We start from the raw sequence: 21229 nt of genomic DNA, 5'->3' as shown, positions 1-21229 counted from the left end.
GATTTGAGCTTATTCCAACCGGTTCAAAATTGTGTTTGAAAAATAGGTTTTGATTTTTCTTGTATTAAAGTATGATAAAACTTAACGGATATAAACTTTTTTATCATTATATTTAATAAGAAGGGTAAAACAATTGAAAGATAAAATATGGAGTTCTTTATTTTTTTGGACAAAAAAAAAAAAAAAAGAAGTTAAATGAGGATTTTGTATTAAATTTGTTACTATGCACAAAACACTACCATTGAAACTTTTTAGATTTCTATTGTATTCTTATTAAAACTAATCAATGAATTAATTTTTTATATTCCTTTTATACATGACTTTAAATGCTTAAAATGCATTATATATCTTCAATATTTTTTTATTGACACTGAAATAACTGATTCAAAATTGTCATGAATCGCTTGATTCAATTTGTAGAATCCAAGTTCCTTTCCTGATTCTGAATTAGTCCTTTCCTGATTCTGAACCCAATTTCGATTTTTTTTCAAACCTTGGTTTAATATGCTACTTGGCCATCTGAAACTTATAGCTCAGATGCTCCTTTTGACGTGGCACCACCATGTGATGCTACATGGTTTATTAAAAAAAATTAAAAACACAATTACAGAAGGAGTAAAGGGAACCTAGAGTTTCAGTCTTCCTCTTTCTATATTTTCGGACACCCTTTTGGTTTGAATATAATTTTTTTTATTTTTTAATAAACTGCGTGCCACTACGTGGTGATGCCACGTCAAGAGGGCATCTGAGCGAAGAAATATGTTGGGTTATGCTGGCCCAGTAGCGGTACTCATAATGTGTTGCAATTGATGCAGGTTTCTAAATATATTGAAGGGATATGTTGGGTTATGCATTATTACTATGAAGGAGTATGCTCCTGGCAATGGTAGGTGGTGCAGTCTCCCCTCTTTACTTTCAGTTATTTTATGTGTATTTTTTTATATATCTCATCCTGTAGCTCAATTAAGATTGGTGCTTTCTATGAATGGTATTATTTTGTATCATAGCTGCCATGTGCTTTGCACCTTTATGCTTTTAGGACCCTAGTTTCTAAACTTGGCTTATTAAGGCTTGAGTTTTACACTTTTGGAACCAATGATTATTGTCTAAAGAAACATAAAATCTCAAGTTGGCTCATAGGGTATAGCAGCCTTTGCCATTGAGGCCCCTGTATGTATGGGGCATACCCTGCTGCTGCAGTCCTCATGGCCTACATCACTTTGAATGCTTTTGACTAACTTAAAAAATAGGAAAAACAAGGAATTTCTCATGGTTGTATGAAGCAAATTTAAGAGACATGTAGGTGCACTACTTAGCAAGTGTATCCATGGAAGAGAAAATGGATCGCTTGTAAGTTTGGAGTGAACATGGTCATTCCATGGAATGGAATGAAAATCATATGAAGAAAAGAGATGTGACTAGCTGTTCCAGATGGCTTTCCATTTGAGTTGTAGCAACAATTCACAAAACAATTAGAATGACATGATGAGTTGATTTCAAAGATTCACAACTTCCACTATGAAAGGCCACTTGGAGTGTTACGTTTGCCTTTTGAACTACTACCATGGAAGGCGACTAAAGGGATGTTTGTATAGATCCCCTTACTTGGACTCTATACTATTTTCATTTCATGCAGTCCATTCATGTGCGTGTTAGATGGCAACCTACAAGCATACATAACCTTAACATAATTCCATTTTCAAGTGCATATGCAACTTAAAATTAGAAATGCATAAAACTACCATTGACTTAAGACTTCCTTCACTTAGACTCATTCAATTATCAAATCCATCCTCTATGCATTCCTTTATCACCCTTCTCTAAATTCTCAAACCCGTAGCTTGGGACCCACTTGAAGTCACCTTCCCAACACATAGCATTCTACTTCAGGATTTTATTCTTTAAAGTGAACCTCATTGATTCACTTTAAAGGTTAAGACAAACTATCACTTTCATCACACTCTTCCTAACAAATCATCAAACAATAAATAAACAAATGAAATAATAATTAATCAAGTCTTTAAATAAAATAAATAAAAATAATAAAAATGATAATTTAGCCATGGTGGTTGTGGCATGCATGGCCTATGGTGGACTATGGTGGTGCATAGTCCAAGGCTAGGCTAGTCATGGATCGGTCTGCGGCTCGCTGCATGGCATGGCATGGTGCCACGTGTTGATTTGGTGGTGGGCACGACATGGCGTTGTGCATGGCTTGCTGATGGTGGGCGTGGCATGGTGCCAAGCCTAGGTTTGATGGTGGCCACAGGGTGATGCTGTGCTGTTGCTGTGGTGCCCAGTCAAGTGGCTTGGGCGGTGGTCCTGCATGGCCCGGGCTGGTGGCCTGGGTGATGAGCATGCATGGCCCAAGCTGACGGTCTGAGCGATGGGGCCGCAAGGCACGGGTTGGAGCTATGCGCTGGTTGGCAGGCCACTAACCTCGCTTGCAAGGCACAGACTGGAGTCGTGCGCACAGGCACGCCACTAGCCTTGCTTGCAAGGCACGGGCTGGTGTTGTGCGTTGGATGGTGTGCCTGTGAGGGCACGCCACTAGCCTCGCTAAGTGGTGCTAGGGCACGCATGTATGCGCGCAGGTGCACGCTTAAGGGCATGCGCAAGCCTGCACACATGGTCTGCTCGCGGCCAGTGGCCTCCATGGTTGCCCTCTGCGTGTCATGGTTTGAGTCAAGGCATGCAAGCAGGCTGGCCATGTGACTGTCCTGACCTTCCATGAGTCGTGTCGAGGTGTGGTTCCAGGCAAATCTCCTGGGGGTTGTGACAGGTTGGCCGGTGACGGCGTGCTCAAGGAGGGGGCGTTGTCTATGGCAGTGGCCTGGGCTTGTGCCGTGAGGAGAGGAGCTGAGGGATAAGGGAGAGAGCTTAAAAGGGGGGGGGGGGGGGGGGGGGGTGACAGTGTAGGGAAGGGGGAGAGAGAGAAGAGAGGAAAAGATGGAGGGAATTAGGGTTTTAGGGCAATTAATCTAGACCCTACATCTTGGGGTTCCTAATCTGGATCCAAAAGTGGAGATTAAACACTTTTAAATAGGAGAGAGAGACATAAAGAAATTATAAAGGAAAGAGAAAGACCCTTTCACCCTAGGGGTTGGCCCAAGTGGTGAAGGCTGTCTTGGGGTTTCACTTCCCTCAAGGTCCAATGTTTAATTCCTCATGGGTGCAAACAATCATTTGAGGCCACATCCTCTGGTGAAAAGTTAGTGATTTAACCAGTTTTGTGTAGGAAAACTTTCGAGGGTGCGGTGCACGGGACTAGAGTTTACTCTGCAGGGGTGGGTCCAAAAGGCCTTGCCTTGGAGAGGTTCCCCAACATGAAAAAAAGGGAAAAAAAAGAAAGGAAAGGGAAATAGACTAAATGTAAAAAGTGCAACTTTGTTGTATAGATCCAAAAATAATATTTGCATCATGAAATAAAATGACGAGCTTTCATTATTATTTCTCGAGAAATAAAAGCATCTAAATAAATAGAGTATTTGACATAAATAAAATGATGAATATTAAATAATATTTCTAAAAAAATAAAATCATTTAAATAAAATGATTTTCTAAAGCTATATAATTTTCGGGGCTCCAAAATATAAAGAGGCTTACTTAAAAATTAGGCTTGTTCAATAATACTAAAAACATTCCATTTAAAATATGTTTTGGACTCATTAAATATTTAGAAGATTTTAAAACACTTGACTCCATTTAAAATCATCTGCTAAATTTAAAAACAAGGATTCAAGATATAAAACGTACAGGTGAGACTTGTGACCAATCGAGAGGAAAATGAGTGGTTGGTCACAATTATCAAGTACGAAGGGTTTATATTACAATCATCAAGAACATTGAAATATCTCATGTGAAACTCATTCATATGGCATCACTAGCATTCCTGAAATATGGCCATTACTGCAGCAGAAAAACCTATTAAATCAAGAGGCCTCTGATTTCTTTGTCAAAATCTGAATCCTCTTTATTAAAGTCACTTTAAACAACATATTCATTTAGCATACTAGCATTTCTGAAATAATATCAGGCCAAGAGGCCTTAGACTTATTTTCCAAATTCTGAATCCTCTTTATAATAGTCACATCAAACAAATCCAATATGGTCCATAGAATTCAGATAGGCCCTCCAACTAATATATATATTTTTTTTTATAGTTGATAAGAAAATTTTATTACCATGAATAGGCAAAGTCCAAGTACACAAGACGTATACAAAGGAAATACTTACATCACACTAGAATAAAAAAGAGCCTAAAGCATTCATGAAAATTATCAGCATTCATTACAAGATCCTTGGCCCATAAACACAAAGTACAAAAGAAAAAATCCCTAAAGTCTCTCAATGAGCGTTCTTTGTCTTCGAAGCATCTCCTATTCCTTGCCAGCCAAAGACACCACATCAAGCACAAAGGAATCATCTTCCATATAGCAGCCACACGTGTTCTCCCCTCAAAACCATTCTAGCATGCAAGAAGAACGACCACTTCCTTCGGCATCACCCAAACTATACCCGTCCTGTGTACAACCGGAAAGTGATTTCCATAGGATAAATTTCCATAAATACAATTGGAAACCAAATGCAAAAATTACTCAACCCAAACCAATCACAAGATGCTTTGTCATGACATAACCAACCTTCCATAAGCAAATTACTATGGATTTGATGGGCAATAGATATGCATAAAATCCACTCACTTGAATATTGAAAGTCCTACGGTGAAGTATTAATGATAGTAAATAAAATAATAAAAATAATGATCAACCCTTAATCTGTTTTGATGTAGATAGGCATGGAGTGGGTATGGGTAAAAAACCACAAACTAAATCATTCAAAAGCGAAAAGTTTCTAGCATCAATTATAACCACAAAAGAAATTGTTAAAAATCTCATAGTTTATAACCACAAAAAAAGAAAAAAAGAAAAAAACATAGAGAATGCATTTATTTTTTGAAGCATATGTTCTTTAAGAAACTGGGAGCAATAATGGGGAAATTGTAAAGAATAGCACACAAGAGTGAGGGCCTGAGATTGGGTATGGATAAGTAATAAAAAGTAAAACAGTGCCTGATATGAACCTGTAGGATTGAAATCTCTTGAACCCACAATCAATTCGAAGACTCACCCAAGAAAGCCAAAATCAAGTCAATGGAAAAACTACACCCGTTGAGAAACTTGTTTCAAGAATCTAGATTATAGAATCTAGACTCGTTGAAAAACCTATCTCAAGAACCTAGATTACAAGGAGGAATACCATAAATGTTGTGATTTATCTTTAATAAGTTTAAAAGTTTATTCAAGAACAAGAGGAGATAAACTCAACTCATAATGAAAATAATTCATGAAATTTCATAGACTTTGGCAAAATGTGGCTACAAGGGGTTTAAATACCTTCCCAACAAAATAAACCCTAGACTAAAAATTTAAAGCATTCTTTCCCAAAATACCCCTAGGTGGTGCGGCTACAATAGTTCCTCTAAGAATTAAACCCTAATTTGAAAATAAAACTCTTTCCAAAATTACCCTTGGTCCTCCCAAAAGAAACCCTAGCTGAAAAATTAAAACTTCCTAAACTAAACATGTGGCTGGCGCCCCCCATTAAGTTTACATAAAAAAGTTTCCCTTAAAACCATAGTTAATAAAACATAAAACATATGTGGCCCAAGCATTCTCAAGCCCAATTATTCTAAACTAATAAAATAAGTTATTTAAATGAATTAAACAAGTTGAAAGCTTTCAATAACAATAGACCCAAATAATAACTCTTAAGTCATGTTTTCCATAGCTTGTATCAACTGGATCAAAACTGGATTTCCTTGTCTGAAGCTTATCTTGAATGTTGGGCTCTTGCTAGACTCGTTCCAAGTGGATTGCACCAATTTTTGCATTGCTTCCTTATTCTTAGCTATCGATCTTGTGATTGATCCATCTGAAACTTGCAAAAGATCTTTAAGACTTGGTCCACCTTGGTGCCTATCATTCCTCCTCTCCTTAAAGGATTCAACCTCGAATCTCCACCTTCATCAAAGGGAAAAAGATCATAAATATTGAAAGTAGCAGAAACATGATACTCACCTAGAAGATTCACTTGATATGAATTATTATTAATTTTCTCAAGAATTTGGAAAAGTCCATTCAAGCTACTCCTGTCATAACAAGTAAAGGCATTATATCTGAAGGAAGAATTGGATTAAAGCATTAATCAATTTCACAAGGTGAAAATTTAGTAGTAGCATAAACACTCCCACAAATGTTCATGCAACACGTCAATGAATGGCAAAATATACTCCTACAAACGTTCATGCAACACTTTTAAAGTCGTCCATACACCAAATTGATCCATCAAAACACCTGCATGTGCTCCACGCACAAGTAACTAACGCATACAACTATTAGGTACACAAAATCTATTCTTTCTAAACAAATACCAATCTAGTTTATAGAACTTACCAAATGATGCCTTCTCACACGCTCCATACATACTCTGAAAGTCATCATCATTAGCATGCAATTCTTTATCATATTCAAATATCAATAACTTTGCATCTAAAATGAAGACAAGGACATATCTTTTTGCTAAAGTATCAACCACAAAATTTCCCTTACCTCGTGTGCATTTGATTACACGAGGAAAAGTCTCAATGAATCCCACCCACCTGGCATACATTCTATCCCACTTACCTTATCCTTTCTAGTGCTTCAAGGACTTGTGTTCTTCAAAGAAAGGTTGGGTGGGAATTGTCGCACCTGGCACAAAATCAATGTAATGCTCTATCTCTCTAATAGGTGACAGTCCACTAAACACACCGCTATGAATCATGACCTCATATACCTGCAACAAAGAGACAGCAAGACTAGACAAAGATATGTCAAGTTCGTTAGTATTAAAGCTTACCCTAGTATAAAAGATGATAACTCCTCCCTCTCATCGCTGTAATTACTGTAGTTTTACTTAATATTATTACTATAATTCATTCCTGTACTTATAACAAATAAACAAAAAAATCATTCCCATAAATACTTCCTGAACATGGTACTAGTGTTTTGCTTGTCCACATGTGCCTGTACACATCACGTGTTCTCTGCCCATTTATATCCTTTATTGACTAACTTGAATTTGTCTTTCAGAGGAAACTGGCCCTTGATAATCCCAATCCATAAATGTTTTTCCAGACATTTTCAGTTCTTGGGTGTTTGTCTTTTTTTTTTTTTTTTATTTTTTTTTCCCTAAACATGCTTTCTTGATTGCTTGATGATTTTTATTTTTTAATTTGCAGGTTTTATCCTTATCATTATGCTCCATTTGCTTCAGACTTCCATGGTATTGATAAGTTAAACATTGAATTCACGCTGGGGAAACCGTTGAAGCCCTTTGACCAGTTGTTGGGTGTGCTGCCTGCTGCGAGGTTTTCAATTTAATGTTTATTTATTCAATTTTTTTTTTTTTTTTCTAGTTTTGTTTTTGTAATAAGGTTGTGATCCCAATGGGGATGCACATGCAGTGCACATGCTCTACCTTTGTTCTACAGGGAACTGATGACAGATATGTCATCACCATTACTCGATTTTTACCCTACTGGTAGGTTTCTGCTGAGTAGTTATCTTTTGTGGAGTTATTGATTCCAAGTCACTGCTTTGTGGCATCTAATAATATTTTTTGGGGCAGATTTCAAGCTTGACATGAATGGAAAACGTTTCTCGTGGCAGGTGATTTTTGACACTTCATTTTAAGTTTTAGTGTTTACAGTCTGGCCATAAAATTAATTATGTATGAGCTTGCAAAATGATTGATATTTGTTTGTCTTTTTATGGTAGTACATGTCACATGCATGCAGAAGTTATGGATTAGTTTTTCTAGCTTTAAATAAGTTGATAGTACATGAAGAGGAAGGGAACATCTTATGCATCTGGTCCATACTGTGAAACAATGGGTTAGGATTATATACGGTGTATATATATATATTGTGTCAATGCACCTATAAGAAAAAAAATATTGTGTCAATAGGATTTAGAATCTGATGCAAGTAATCTAAAGGTGAGATTTTTGTAGTTTTTGGCTTTGTTGTGAAAAATCTGATAATATAATTAAGATGTTAAAATATTTCCAGTTTTTGGCTTTGTATGAATTGGTCTCACTGCCATTGATTTGTATAAATAATATGCTATAATTCTTGATTTCCTGCATTAGCGTGTTTTGTGTGAGAATGAATTTTGGCATTTTTTTAACGTGCCATTATTTTCATAAATTCTCTTACCCAACAATTCGATGTGTCCTGTAAATTTTTGGATTTCAGTCTTTCTTTATCTTGGATAACAACCTCTGAATTCTGTGTTTTGTCCATCTTTCTCTGTTTGGGCAGGCCATCTGCAAGTTACCATTTATTGAGGAGTCACGCCTTCTTTCAGAGATTGCAAAAGTGGAGCACACATTGACGGTAATGCTTGAAATATTTGTTACATGGAATTTAATTCGAGTGTTTGGAGTGGTACTGATGCAGTTGAAATTTAGTTAGAGTGATTTTCAGTTTTTGAAATTTACTTATCAAAAAAAAAGTTTTTGTAACTTAAGAGCTTTCTATGTGTGGGATCATGGTGCAGCATTTGATTCAAGCAAGATATATACGCTTTCAAATCATAGGCTATAAGTGTTTTAGAGTTAAATTGATTTAATTGATCAATGGTTTTTGCTATCTGTATTTTTATGTGCTTATTGTGTAATTATTGTGGCATCTATATTGCTTGGCCAGATTATTTTAGAATCTCTACATTCTTAGAAGCCTTTTATAAATTCTTTTTTATTTTTTTGGGAAATGTGTTTACTAGTCAAAGTAGAAGTCCTAGGCTTTGTTGTTTGAGATCCCACAAGTGTACAAAATTTCAGATTTTGATCATTAAATTTAGTGTTGTGTATTCAAGAACCTCGGCCTTTGTGTGTTCCTCTTTCACTATCTCTGATTTCTTCTTTTCAAAGGAGGATTCTAAGTGGTTCACAGTGAAAGATGCTATTGGTTTTTGAACGATCACTTGTTCTCGCTTTGAGGTGTGCCAAAATATTTGAAGATAACTGGGAATGATGTCCTTTGGATTCAAAAGAAAGTTAATCAATTTTTGTTTTCCAATTCATTGAGATAATGGTGGTGATAAATGGAATTACAGTTTCTCTCATTGGTGATGGTATCCAACCAATAAGTTTTGAAGTGAGAATTAACATGTTCAAGATGTGGTGTTGGAAAATATTGTGTAAATTTCTCAAATGCAAGAAATTATTGAGGCTTACAAATTAAAGTTTCTCATACAAATATCATGCCTAGGCTTCCGTGCTCTTCCCCTTGGGCCGTGTCCGTCCTGACGTGTCATGCTCATCTTGTCCCAGGGAGGGCACATATAAAATCTAAAATAAGTCAATGACTTATAAGCATTACTTCATACAGTTAAAATATCATAATATAAGTTTTCAGTCATGCATTTATCATTCCATACATACAATATATAAACATTCCTTCGTTTAAAACGTTACGAGGTGGGGTTTTTTTTTTTTTTTTTTAAATCGTTTTCTTTCGTAAAATAGTACCCCACGCCTTGTTGCCTTCATTTTTTAAAGAGTCTGACCATACATGCATTCTTTCTTAACATGTATATATTCTTTCTTATCACTTTCATTGGCTGTAGCACACTGTTACGCCCTGTGTGCGAGGTTAGCGGTCTTTTGGACCTTGATTCTGCCCGTGGCCATGGGTTAAGCATCCATTCCATTAGAGCGCAGCACTGGGTGTACTAATAGTACTACTTACCTGACATTACAATTTGCCCAGTCCAATTCCAGTCCTTTTGGTACCCATTCATACATTCATGTGGCTGTTAAGTATTTTCATACATTAAAGCATTCAGTCCTTTCATTTATTTCATTTCTTTTCAGTTTTTTCAATCCTGCAGTCCATTCATTCATAAAAGTCATTTAAAAGCATGATCTCAAACATCATCTTTCATGGCATCATTTAAAATATTAGTTCATGGCATCATTTAAAGCATCATCTTTCGTAGGGGCATTTTAAAACATTTTCTTCGCCTCCTTTAAAGTATCGCTTAAAGCATAAGGCCTTAGCCTCGCATTTCATTTCGTGAAAATACATATAATACTTACCATATATACCATCCATTCACATGCATACACTTAATACATTGAGTGCATAAAAAGGGACTGCTAAAGAGGGCCATTACATATTTAGTAAAGTCTGTGTCATTTCTTAAAGCATCATAAGTAAAAGTATTTCGTTTTCATTTTCATTTATTTAGAAAACTCTAGAAGAGTATAAAGGTAATACTTACCTGGACTCTATGCCATACTCATTTCATGTAGTTCATTCATGTGCGTGTCAGATGGCAACCTACATGTATACACATAACCTCAACGTCATTCTCTATCTAGTACATAAGCAACTATACTAGAAATAGAACTGCACTTCACTTTGAACACTCTCCGTCTATCCCTATGTTCTTATGTGCCATTTACTATGATAAAACCTTTGGGGTCCATTAACAGTTACTACCTCTGTCTTCTATATCTTCCATATCACGTTTCCTCTTTCTGGGACCCACTTGGGTCACATTTTTCAAATTTAACGTTCAACTTTGAGATCCTATCATTTAAAGTGAACTTTAATGATTCACCTTAGGGTTAAGACACTAAAACTTCGTCTTACTCTCCTGTTGACCATATTTAGATGAATGACTCAGGCTGACTAAGTCACGCATCCCAATCCTAGACAACGTACCTATTACTACCTTCATGCACCTTAGCACATATTAAATCCTCATTCCCATCCATACATGCCACGACTTTAAGCCAACTCTGAGGCTTAAACATCATGTAGCCATAATTAGGACAGATTACCCATTATATATAGCAAATCCGTCCGGTACACGTCTCACCAAATGCACATGTACCTTACTCCTTTATCACCTAAGATCAACTTATAGTCTGTTGAACTCCCGGTGGCCAGGGGAAGCTACTGGTGGCAGCTGGAGGCCGTGGGTGGAGAGCTCGTGCATGCCGTGTGTGCGTGTGTGAGGTGGTCCAACGGAGGGAGAGAGTTGGGGGAAAGGGAGGCCATGGAGAGGGAGGCCATGGAGGTGGAGCCAGTGAGGTGGTGGAGCGGCTGGAGGTGCTCGGTGGCCCAGTTGGCCATATACGGTGGCGCTATAGTGGGCAAAAATGGGTATTTCTGGGTTGTGTGCGTGTGCGCGATGGAGAGAGAGAGGAGCTGGGTTTAGTGGGGTTGGTCGCCGGTGAGGGAAGGAGGCCGTTGGTGAGGTATGGTGGCTTGAGCAGCGGTGTACAGCGGTATATGGGTGAAGAACTTGTGTCCTATACCCATTTTTGGGTTGTGCTACCGTGGTGAAGAGAGAGACTTTCGAGGGAAGGAAACTGGCATGGAGTAGGGAGGAGGTGCTGGGGAATTCTCCAGTGGTGGCCGTGGCTAATGGTGGTCGGCGGTGGCTGAGCTGGGAGGAGAAGAGCAAGCTCGGCTAGGGGGAGAGCTGCTACCAGTCGGGCTCAAGTGGAGAGAGGAGAGAGAAGGGAAAGGGAAAAGTGAGGGGAAAAGGGTAGGGGCTTGAGTATCTAATCCAGGCCCTTAGTCTCAGGATCTACAAAACGATCTAACGGTAAAGATTAAAACACTTATTTAATTTAAAACACTAAGAGGAATTAAGATAGAATATTATTTTATAAACTAAGTTCATAAAATAATATTCCTTCATTATTAATTAAAATGATGAAGTTTTGTTAATTACTTGAAGAGAATAAAACTATTTAAATTAATTTAGAGTTTTCAACATAATTTAAATCTCAGAATATTTTTAAATGACTAGATCATTTAAATTAAATAATTTTTCACAATTATAATATTTTTAGAGCTCTTCAAAAATATTATAATTATTCTATTTAAAATCAAGCTTAGTCCAATAATACTAGAAATATCCTATATAAATATTTCTAGGTCATTTAAAATATTCGTAAACTTTAAAATACTGGGCGTGCTTTAAAAATCACTTGATATCTTTTGAAACACGCCATCGAAGCTCGGCATGCAGAATGAGGCTCATAACTATGAGAGAAAGAAGTAGGATGTTACAATTGATCTCGACGCGAAGCGGTTCGGTTTTTCGGTTTTTTGTCGGCGTCTCTGTGACAAAAGAGGGATGCCGCGTCCATTGTAGAATGAGAGTACAAGGCTTTAGGGTTGTAGAGGAAATAGTCTGTACGTGAAGAAGAAGACGCAAGGAAGAATAAGAAGAAGATTGGGGGGGAGGGGGGGGGGGGAGGTTAATTAAACCTAATTAAAAAGCCAAATGGCGCCGTTCTATATGTATTTTTTTAACTTCCACTTGGCTAAACGACGACATTTACTCATTTAAGTGAAACGGCGCTATTTTATATACATATATAAAAATAAATAAATAAATATAAAGGATTGGCTGGTTCAGCTATTTTCCAGGGGTTCAAACCGGTGCTGAACTGCTGACATCGGTTTCCCCTCAAATCCTCTCGCCTGTTGACCGGTTCTGTGCTTCGGTGGCTGGTCTGATTGGTTCTTGGCCGGTTTCGGCGGTTCCTGTACACCCCTAACAAGGAGTATCGGTGTGCTGATTGGAAGTGAATGTAACTACCAAAGGTGGTCGGATCATGGTGATTAAGAGCACTTTGTTCAATTTATCTACTTATTTTTCTTCTCTCTTTTCCCTTATCAGTGTTTTGATTTTGTTAAGAGACGTTTCAAAGGGATTTGTTGTGGGCCGGTGTGGGTGAGTACTTGAAGTTTTGCCTTGTAATTTGTCAGAGGTAGGTCCTTGATTTTTGTAAGTAGATTGGTTGTCTGAAAGTTACTCTTGTTCAATCGAGATTTTTTGAGAAAATTGTTGTGCCATTATGCAAATAAATGAGAGAACCTATGGTGGGTGGTGCTTTGACTAGGTGTGACACCCTAGCCCAAGCTAGGTCCATAAGGTTTAAAATTAGTTCTTTTATTTTTATTTTTTATTTTTTTATAAGTAATAAAATATTTTATTCCCAAGAAATAGGTATAAGCCCAAGTACACAAGACGTATACAAAGGAGGTTTAAAATTAGTTCTATTTGGATCTAAGTGAATATAGGCCGCCCAAGGGCCATAGAAACTAGAACCTTGTGAGGTGAGATTAATCTTTTACTTTTGATGGTTAGTGAGTAGGCACCCCAAGGCCATGGAAAGGCCTTAGTCCCAATGATTTTCGGCCACCAAGAGGAAAGAGGGCTTGAGAAAGCCCATTAGGAGTTCTAGAACATGGTGGAGGTGACACTTGGTGCCAAGCAAGAGGGAGACCTTTGGGTTTCCAAGAGACAATCATTTGGCATATGGGAAATGAGAATTTCAGTTTTGTCAAGGGACGCACCATTTGGCAAACATGCAAAAGGCATTAGGGTTTCAGATTCAAGGAGGCACACGCTGCCTCCTCCACTCTGGCCACATGGCATTCATGCATAGCGATCTTAGGACTTCTAGAAGGTGCAATCATGAGGAAAGATGAACGGAGCTCGAATTCCTAAGGGTGCATGCCACTTGGCAAGCATGCAAGATGGCTTTTGAAGTTTCTAGAAGAAAAATGATGAGGAAAGGGAGAGTCATTTTCGGCAAAGATAAGGGATGCCACTTGGCAACCATGCACTTGTGTATTTGTGATACCCCATATGATAAGGATAATGGTATGCAATGCATTGGATCTCACATTGCTTCGGAAAGAGAAGTTCTTGCTCTTTATAATGTTTCAATGTATCTCTAATTGTATCATTGACTAGTTTTTTTGGAGTATAGGCAATCTGGTTTGGGCCTTCCATTGGGGTGTTACTCATGGTATCAGATCTTATCCCAACCATAAATGTGGGACTTGAGTTATGCCACCTACGACGGACTTGGGATTTAATGAGGGTAGATTGTGATACCTCATATGATAAGGATAAGAGTGTGGTGTATGAGATCCCAAATTGCTTGGAAAGGAAAAGTTTTTGCTCTTTATAATGTTCTAATGAAGCACCAATTGTATCATTGGCTAGTCTTTTTGAAGTATAAATCATATGGTTTTGATCTTCCTTTGGAGCGTTACAGTATTGGAGTTTCAAGAAAAACAATAATGGAGGGAAGAAGAAGACTGGTTGGTTTGGGGAAAGGAACATGCCACTTGTTACCCATGCATGAGGATTTTAGGATTTTAGACATGCAAACATGAGGAAGATAGAGAGGTTTCAGTTTATAATGATGAACACGCCACTTGTCCCTCATGCAAACTAGATTAGAGTTCTAGAAGAATCTGAAGGAGACATAGGGTTTCAGCAAACAAGCAAGAGACGCAACTTGTCCTCAATGCAATGCCTTGCCTAAAACTAGTGGGCGCAACACATTATAAATATGGTGAAGGTGAATTACGAGCAGCCGTATCATATTGTATAAGACGTACTCATGGCAATGTGATGCGGTAACTAGCAGGGAGCCCACGATTCCTAGGGGTAGCCTTTAGGTGTCCACCTAGATTATTATATGGAATCAGATTACAAGAGACTAATAAGAAATGATGTGCACTTGGTGAAGACTAGGGTCGAGCTTTCTTACCGTGCTGATCTCCACTTGAGACTTCTTGAATCCTTTCTTCCTTTAGATTCATGAGATTGGTGTTTGGAGAAAATGGTGTTTGGTTCTCCTAGGGTGGGTGAGAAAGAGAGGAGAGGAGGAGAGGAGGAGAGAAATTTAAAATTGCAACAATGACCTTTGATCTCCCTTCTCTCATGTGTATAGGTGACGACCATTAATGGCCTTATATATACCCTCTCTTGAACCCTAGGGGTTGGCTCAAGTGGTAAAAGCCTTGGGTTTCGGGGTATGCTCCCTCCCAGGTCTAAGGTATAAATTCCCTTGGGTGCAAAACAATCTTTATGGGCCATCGAATTGAGGGATTTTCTCATTGAATTACTCGAGGTGCACTTGCGGGAAACTTCTTGCCGAGGGCATATGCATCCCGGGATTAGTTTGGATGACGTTCTTGGACACCCGGTGTCAATAAACAAAAATATACCCTCTCTTGCTCCCACTTATTCTCTCTTCTATCATCACTTATTTCTGGAAAAATGAAGAGCCTCAAGAACCTACCCACATGGATGCCAAGTGGCCCTTCTTGCTCTAGCTGAAAATCCCTCCAGCTACCCTATTCAATCATTGTCTGTATTGGAACTCACAAATTGCATTGCATGGAGGACAAGTGAAGTGGCGCCTCTTGCTTGTTGGCCAAAACCCTAACTCTCCTTCCCACTATCAGATTCTTCTAGGACCCCAATCTAGCTTGCATGAGGGACAAGTGGTGTGTTCATCATAGAAAAACGAAACCCCTCTGTTTCCTCATGATTGCATGTCTGAAACCCTAAAATTCTCATACATGGGTGACGAGTGGCGTGTTCCTTGCCCCAAACCGACCACTCTTCTTCTTCCCTCCATTATTGCTTTTCTTGAAACTCCAATACACAAGTGCATGGTTACCAATTGGGATCCCTTGTCTTTGCTGAAATTGACTCTTCCTTCCCTCATCATTTTTCTTCTAGAAACTTCAAAAGCCATCTTGCGTGCTTGCCAAGTGGCGTGCACCCTGAGGAATCCAAGCTTTGTTCATCTTTCCTCATGATTGCACCTTCTCGAAGTCCTAAGATCCCTATGCATGAATGCCATGTGGCAAGAGTGGAGGAGGTGGTGGTGTGCCTCCTTGAATTTAAAACCTTAATGCCTTTCGTATGTTTGCCAAGTGGCATGTCCCTTGGCAAAACCGAAATCCTCATTTCCCATATGCCTAATGATTGGCTCTTGGAAACCCAGAGGTTTCCCTCTTGCTTGGCACCAAGTGGTGCCTCCACCATGTTCTAGAAACCCTAATGGGCTTTCTCATGCCCTTTTCCTCTTGGTGGCCAAAATTCATTGGGCCTAGGGCCTTCCCTTGTCCTTGGGCGCCTACTCACTAACCATCGAAAGACAGATTAATCTCACCTCTTAAGGTTCTAATTTCTATGGCCCTTGGGACTATATTCACTTAGGCTCAAACAAAAGTAATTCTAAACCTTAAGGACCCAGCTTGGGCTGGGGTGTCACAATGTGGAAGGATTTCCCTAGCTTTGTAGCTTCAAGATGGGAGATGGTAGAACAATTTGTTTTTGGCATGATGTGTGCTGTGGAGATAGGTTTCTAAATGAGGCTTTTCCATTGTTATTATGCACTGTTTGATTTAAGGACGTTTGTTAAGGATAATTTGCAACTTTCGTTTTGGTGTTTTTGATTAGGATAATTTACAACTTTGTAGTGACTCATCATTGGAATCTCTTTTATGAGGGTGGCCCATAATTGGGATGTGGATCTTTCAGTTCTTTTTTTATTCCTTATGTTATGAGAGATCGAGAAGGTGGCAAAGAAAAGATTTGGTGGGTTCCTCCCAAGCCTAGGGTATTTGAAGTTAGAAGTAACACCATTTATCCTCTTGCTAGAACTACTTATCCTTGGAAGATTATTTGATATTTTAGGGAATAATTCACTCTGGATATTCTAAGGAAGCCTCGTGTATTTGGGGTTGATTGGTGTTGTATGCATAAAAATAGCGGAGAATCTATTGACTTTCTAATAAGTTCATTCTGATCTAGCTGGGGCTTTGTAGAATATAAGGCCATGTTTAGTTAATGAAATTTTGAGATGTAAATTTTGTTGGGTTTTGTGAAGGCAGTTTAGAAAATTTGAATAAAATCTTTTTTGAAATATGCTTTGTATTGAGATTTTGTGAAAGTAGATGGGTAGAGTTAAAAATTTGTTTGGGTTTTTGTAGAAGTTATTTTGGTTTTTTGTGTTTTTGACGTTTCACTGAAATCTAGGCAAATGGTTGGATAAAAAGTTGAAAAGCTGAAATAATAATTTTATTTTATTTTTTAGATTGGAAGATGTTTGGTTTGAAGTTGATTTTTTCATTTTGAGAAATCTTAAAATTGGAATGAACCAAACATGGCCTGGCCTAAGTTTGAGACTTTTGTAGTAGATTGGGCCATCTCTCTGACTTCATTGTGACCTAGTTGGGGCTTTGTAGAATTAACTGCCTTTTTTGGGAAAATTAAGTCATCCCTAAGAGTTTTGGATCTTCTTACATGGTGGAAACACCCATTAAGTAGTGATCATCGTGGAGTTTTGTGGAATTTGACTTTGTGTTGCTTATTGTGGTGTATCCCGGATTTAGTGTAAGATGGTATACTTTTCATATTAAAAAAAGAAAAAAGGTATAATAGGATTCCTGCACTGCTTGGGATGGGAGGGGAGGGGAGAAATTAATATCTTCTTACTATAAGAGGTTGGTGAAAGAGATGCCACATTCTCGAGAGGGAAGGAGTTCTTGCCATTCATAGTGATTTCAGAGGTCTACAATTGTAACCTTAACCAGTCCTTTCGGAGAATGTCTTAACCGTGGCTTGAGTTTTCTTTGTGTTGTTACATAGTAGTTTTAAGACTTCCTTTTTTTCTTTTCTTATTTTATTTTATTTTATTTTTTGTATTTTTTTTTTGTTATTATTATTTTTATCTCATGGGAAACCCTTTTATTTTGATGACTACTAATATTTGTCTGTGTAACTAAGTAGTAACCTTTCTGAGTTTATTTTGATGACTACTAATATTTGTCTGTGTAACTAAGTGGTAACCTTTCTGAGTTTAAATTAAAGTCTTAGAAAATTTACGCTGAGTGTTAGCTGACCAATCTTTCATCCTCTTGGCCCCCCTTCTCAGTCTCTATGCCTCTCTCTCCCATTCTACATTACCTCTGTCTTCCTCGCTGTCTGCAAACACAGAAAGCACGGAAATAAAACAAACTCTAGAAGCCTCTGTGAGGCACTAGACATCCAAGGCATTATTGTCTACAAAATTATCTGGCAAGGATCAGCAGCTTTAATTTATGAAAATCATTCATGATACAAGCCAACATTGATGATGTGGTAAGTGTTCAGAGTGGCATCAGGATCATTGAAGCTTCCAATGACTTTGGGGCAATGACCACCCCATCCCCAACCTGTTGTGACTTGCACTGTTCACATTCCGAACTTCAGTTGACATGCTAGCAAGCTTAATGGCTGAGAGCAACACTCCTGAAAAGATAATCACACACCCCTCATTGTTGAGGCAGTTAGGCACCTTGACTGGTTAGTTAAGAGGTGATTCCTCTTGACACATCCTTGCCAGATTGGTTGACGAGATTGGCTGAAAAATTTCAATTCCTGATGTAAGACCCTTAGAAAGTCATTTAACCATATCAGGCAATGTTTCTTTGAAAGATCTATCATGTACAACGGAAGGAAAGGATGTTGTCCTATGTTAGGAATCTAGTCTCAAATGACGAAGATCATATTTTCCTAGATTAGAAAACTAGTCCTTAATTAGGGAAGTTAGAAGCCTTATTTGGATTGAAGATGGTATTTTTTTTTCCTGAAAATTTCTGCAATCACTAAGAAAGTTTTGTGTTTTAAGAAAATCACCATGAAGATTTTCTGAGATGAATTGGGTTTTTAGTTTTATAGTAGTGGTTGGGCATGTAGAAAATATGGTCGGGTGGATGGATATATTTTTTTGGGTGGTTTGTGAAGCAAATAATTCTATATGTTTTTCACCGTTGGGGCTATTAGATTGGGAGAATTCTTCTTGAATTACCTGGATGCAGTTGCAGGAAACTCCTTGCTAAGGAAAAAATTTATAATATTTTTTAAATATTTGTTACTGCTTCATTTCCCTGCTTCAAGAGTTTCTTACAGACCTACAGACAGTTGCATACTGAGATCAAAGATGCATTTCAATGACTTCTTTAGATGTTTATTACTGTTTCAATTTTCCTCTTCCAGTGTTTCTTACATAATATATTTATTTAGGATGAAGAGAGACAAAGGAATAGTTTTAGTCTGGATGCACTATTTGTCCACACATCACATCCTTTGGCGGTGAAGATACTGGCATTCTGCAAAAGAAAAGTCGGTCATCCAAAGTTGTCTAATGCCAAGGTCAAGCGGAAAATTAATCCGAAATTCAGGTGTGTAATTGAAACATCACAAAGTGTAGTTGAGATTAGCTATTTTGCAATAATACCATTTTTGGGAATGACACTGTTAGATTATAAATTTCTTTGAAATTTCTAGATGCTTGGGCTAAAGTTTCTGGAGTTCTTCCTAGAGAAGCAAAAACATTTTGATGGAAATATTTTGACTTTGTAAAAGCTTTCATGCCATTTTTTTCTGGACATACATTTTGGGTTTTGAACTTTTGTCGTTGTTCTCTGTAAAAATAATAGAACCAGCATGGAGCTCTAGTTGTCTTGTTTATTTGGCAGGAGGCTTTTAAGAGTAAAGCAAAGAGGAAGTAAACCAATCCGCACAAAACGTTGACTAAATAACTTTTTTCTTTTAAAATTATTTTACATACGAATTGCCTAGATAATTTTCTCTCTCTATTCTTATTGATGTATATGACTATCATTAGTGTAAATGACCGTAATATTTACATTTTGTAAGTAAAATATTTTAATCATAGTGGAAAAGCAGGGATAGCTCAAGTGCACAAAAAGTATACAAGAAGAGACACCTAATTAAGAGGAAGAAATAGATGCAAGGAAACCATGAAAATGAGCCCATCAAACCCAATAGCTTTAGCCCATAGGAATAACATATTTTAAAAGAATAATATAATCTCCTCCAGTGAGCACTCCCTATCTTCAAAATTCCAATCATTTCATTCCTTCCATATGCACCAAAGAATGCAAACAGGAACCATCTTCCACACACTTGCAATTTGTGGAATACCGCAAATGCTTCTCCAGCTGGCTTGGCGACCCATTCTAACAAAGAAATCATCCCATAAAGCCTGGCAACCTCAGAATGGAGTAACAGTGATACACAGTTTCACCACTTTTCCTGCACATAAAACACCAATTAACAACAATTATTCGGCATTTCTGTAGGTTGTGCATGGTCAAAATCTTCCCCATTGAAGCTGTTCATGTAAAGAATGCAGCCTTTGAAGGTGCTTTATTTCTCCTAATGCTTTTCCATGGAAAATTACCATTGTCCTGGTTCAGGGTCTTATAGAAGGAATGAACGGAAAATATTACTTTTTTTAGGGGGATTCGACCACATCTTGTCTACCCTTGAGCCTCAAACTCATGAAGTACTGACTTCCAATCTTGGGCCGCCCTATTAACGTTCAAATTTCCTTGAAGTGAGCCATCTGACATCTCCATTTGGTCAGCCACTGATGCCTCTTGGTCTTGCGGTATCCTGAAAACCGTAGGATACCAAGAAGAGCCTGATTGAACACCCTTGAGTTTCTGATCCCCAAACCACCAGCATAGATTGAGAGTATACCTTATCCAATCATCTCATCTAATCATTACAACTTTTCTAAACTCTGACACAAAATACAATAAACAATTCAACCTTTTCAAATCCCAAAACAAAAACAATATTAAAAAATTATATTCTAACAATATTTGAGTGAAGATATTTGATTGGGTTTTGGGAAAAGAGAGAAAAAAAGTTGAACAAAAATATTAGAGTTAAAAAATGTTTGAATATAATTTTTTAATATTATTTTTGTTTGAAGTTTGTATAAGTTTTCTTGATTTTGTGTTTTGTTTTGAAGTTTGTAAAGGTTGTATTGATTCCAATGTTTGAATAATGATTAGGCCATGATTAGATGAAAAAGTTGAAAATTTGAATTTAAAAAGTAATTTGTCCTTCAGTGATGGTTGTGAATGAAATTATGAGAAGTTTTGAGAGTTTTGAGAATTCTGTGTGTGTCCAAACAAGCCCTTAGCCTTGACAAAGTGGCACTCAAAGGAAGGCCTTGGTATATCATGGGAAGGGAGTCTACCTTGCATCCCAAAGTGTTAGTCAATGTCACCGATAAAAAAAGTGTTAGCCAATGTCCGGAGTTTATGAACATTTCCAACTGGAACCAATTCCGACTTTGATAAGTTCACTTTCAAACCAGAAACAGCTTCGAAGTGTAGAAGTGCCCTCAGTGAACGAATCTGACTTTGTCTGCATGACAAAAGATCGAAGTTTCATCTGCAAACAACAAATGGGAAATGTTATGGGTTCCCACTTCCCCGATTAGTGTCACCAACTGAAAAACCTGACATAATGCT

At 37.8% G+C, this 21229-nt stretch overlaps 1 protein-coding gene across 5 annotated transcripts in view; it reads left to right on the top strand.

Moving 5' to 3' along the window:
- Window positions 1-21229, top strand: part of LOC122304130 (5'-3' exoribonuclease 4-like) — a 42250-nt gene that overhangs the window by 17972 nt on the left and 3049 nt on the right. For 4 of the 5 annotated variants that reach the window (XM_043116212.1, XM_043116213.1, XM_043116211.1 and 1 more), the window contains exons 13-18: window positions 816-886; window positions 7283-7411; window positions 7508-7584; window positions 7672-7712; window positions 8366-8440; window positions 18960-19117. In XM_043116212.1, coding sequence (XP_042972146.1) covers window positions 816-886; window positions 7283-7411; window positions 7508-7584; window positions 7672-7712; window positions 8366-8440; window positions 18960-19117 — 551 coding nt within the window. Of the gene's footprint in view, window positions 1-815; window positions 887-7282; window positions 7412-7507; window positions 7585-7671; window positions 7713-8365; window positions 8441-18959; window positions 19118-20041; window positions 20104-21229 lie in introns of all 5 variants that reach the window. The other variant, XR_006240922.1, reaches the window with a different exon arrangement.

Source organism: Carya illinoinensis, chromosome 3, assembly GCF_018687715.1.
Source record: "Carya illinoinensis cultivar Pawnee chromosome 3, C.illinoinensisPawnee_v1, whole genome shotgun sequence".
NCBI lineage: Eukaryota > Viridiplantae > Streptophyta > Magnoliopsida > Fagales > Juglandaceae > Carya > Carya illinoinensis.
Note: the sequence above shows the minus strand (reverse complement) of the source record. Positions and strands in the feature narration are given on the sequence as shown.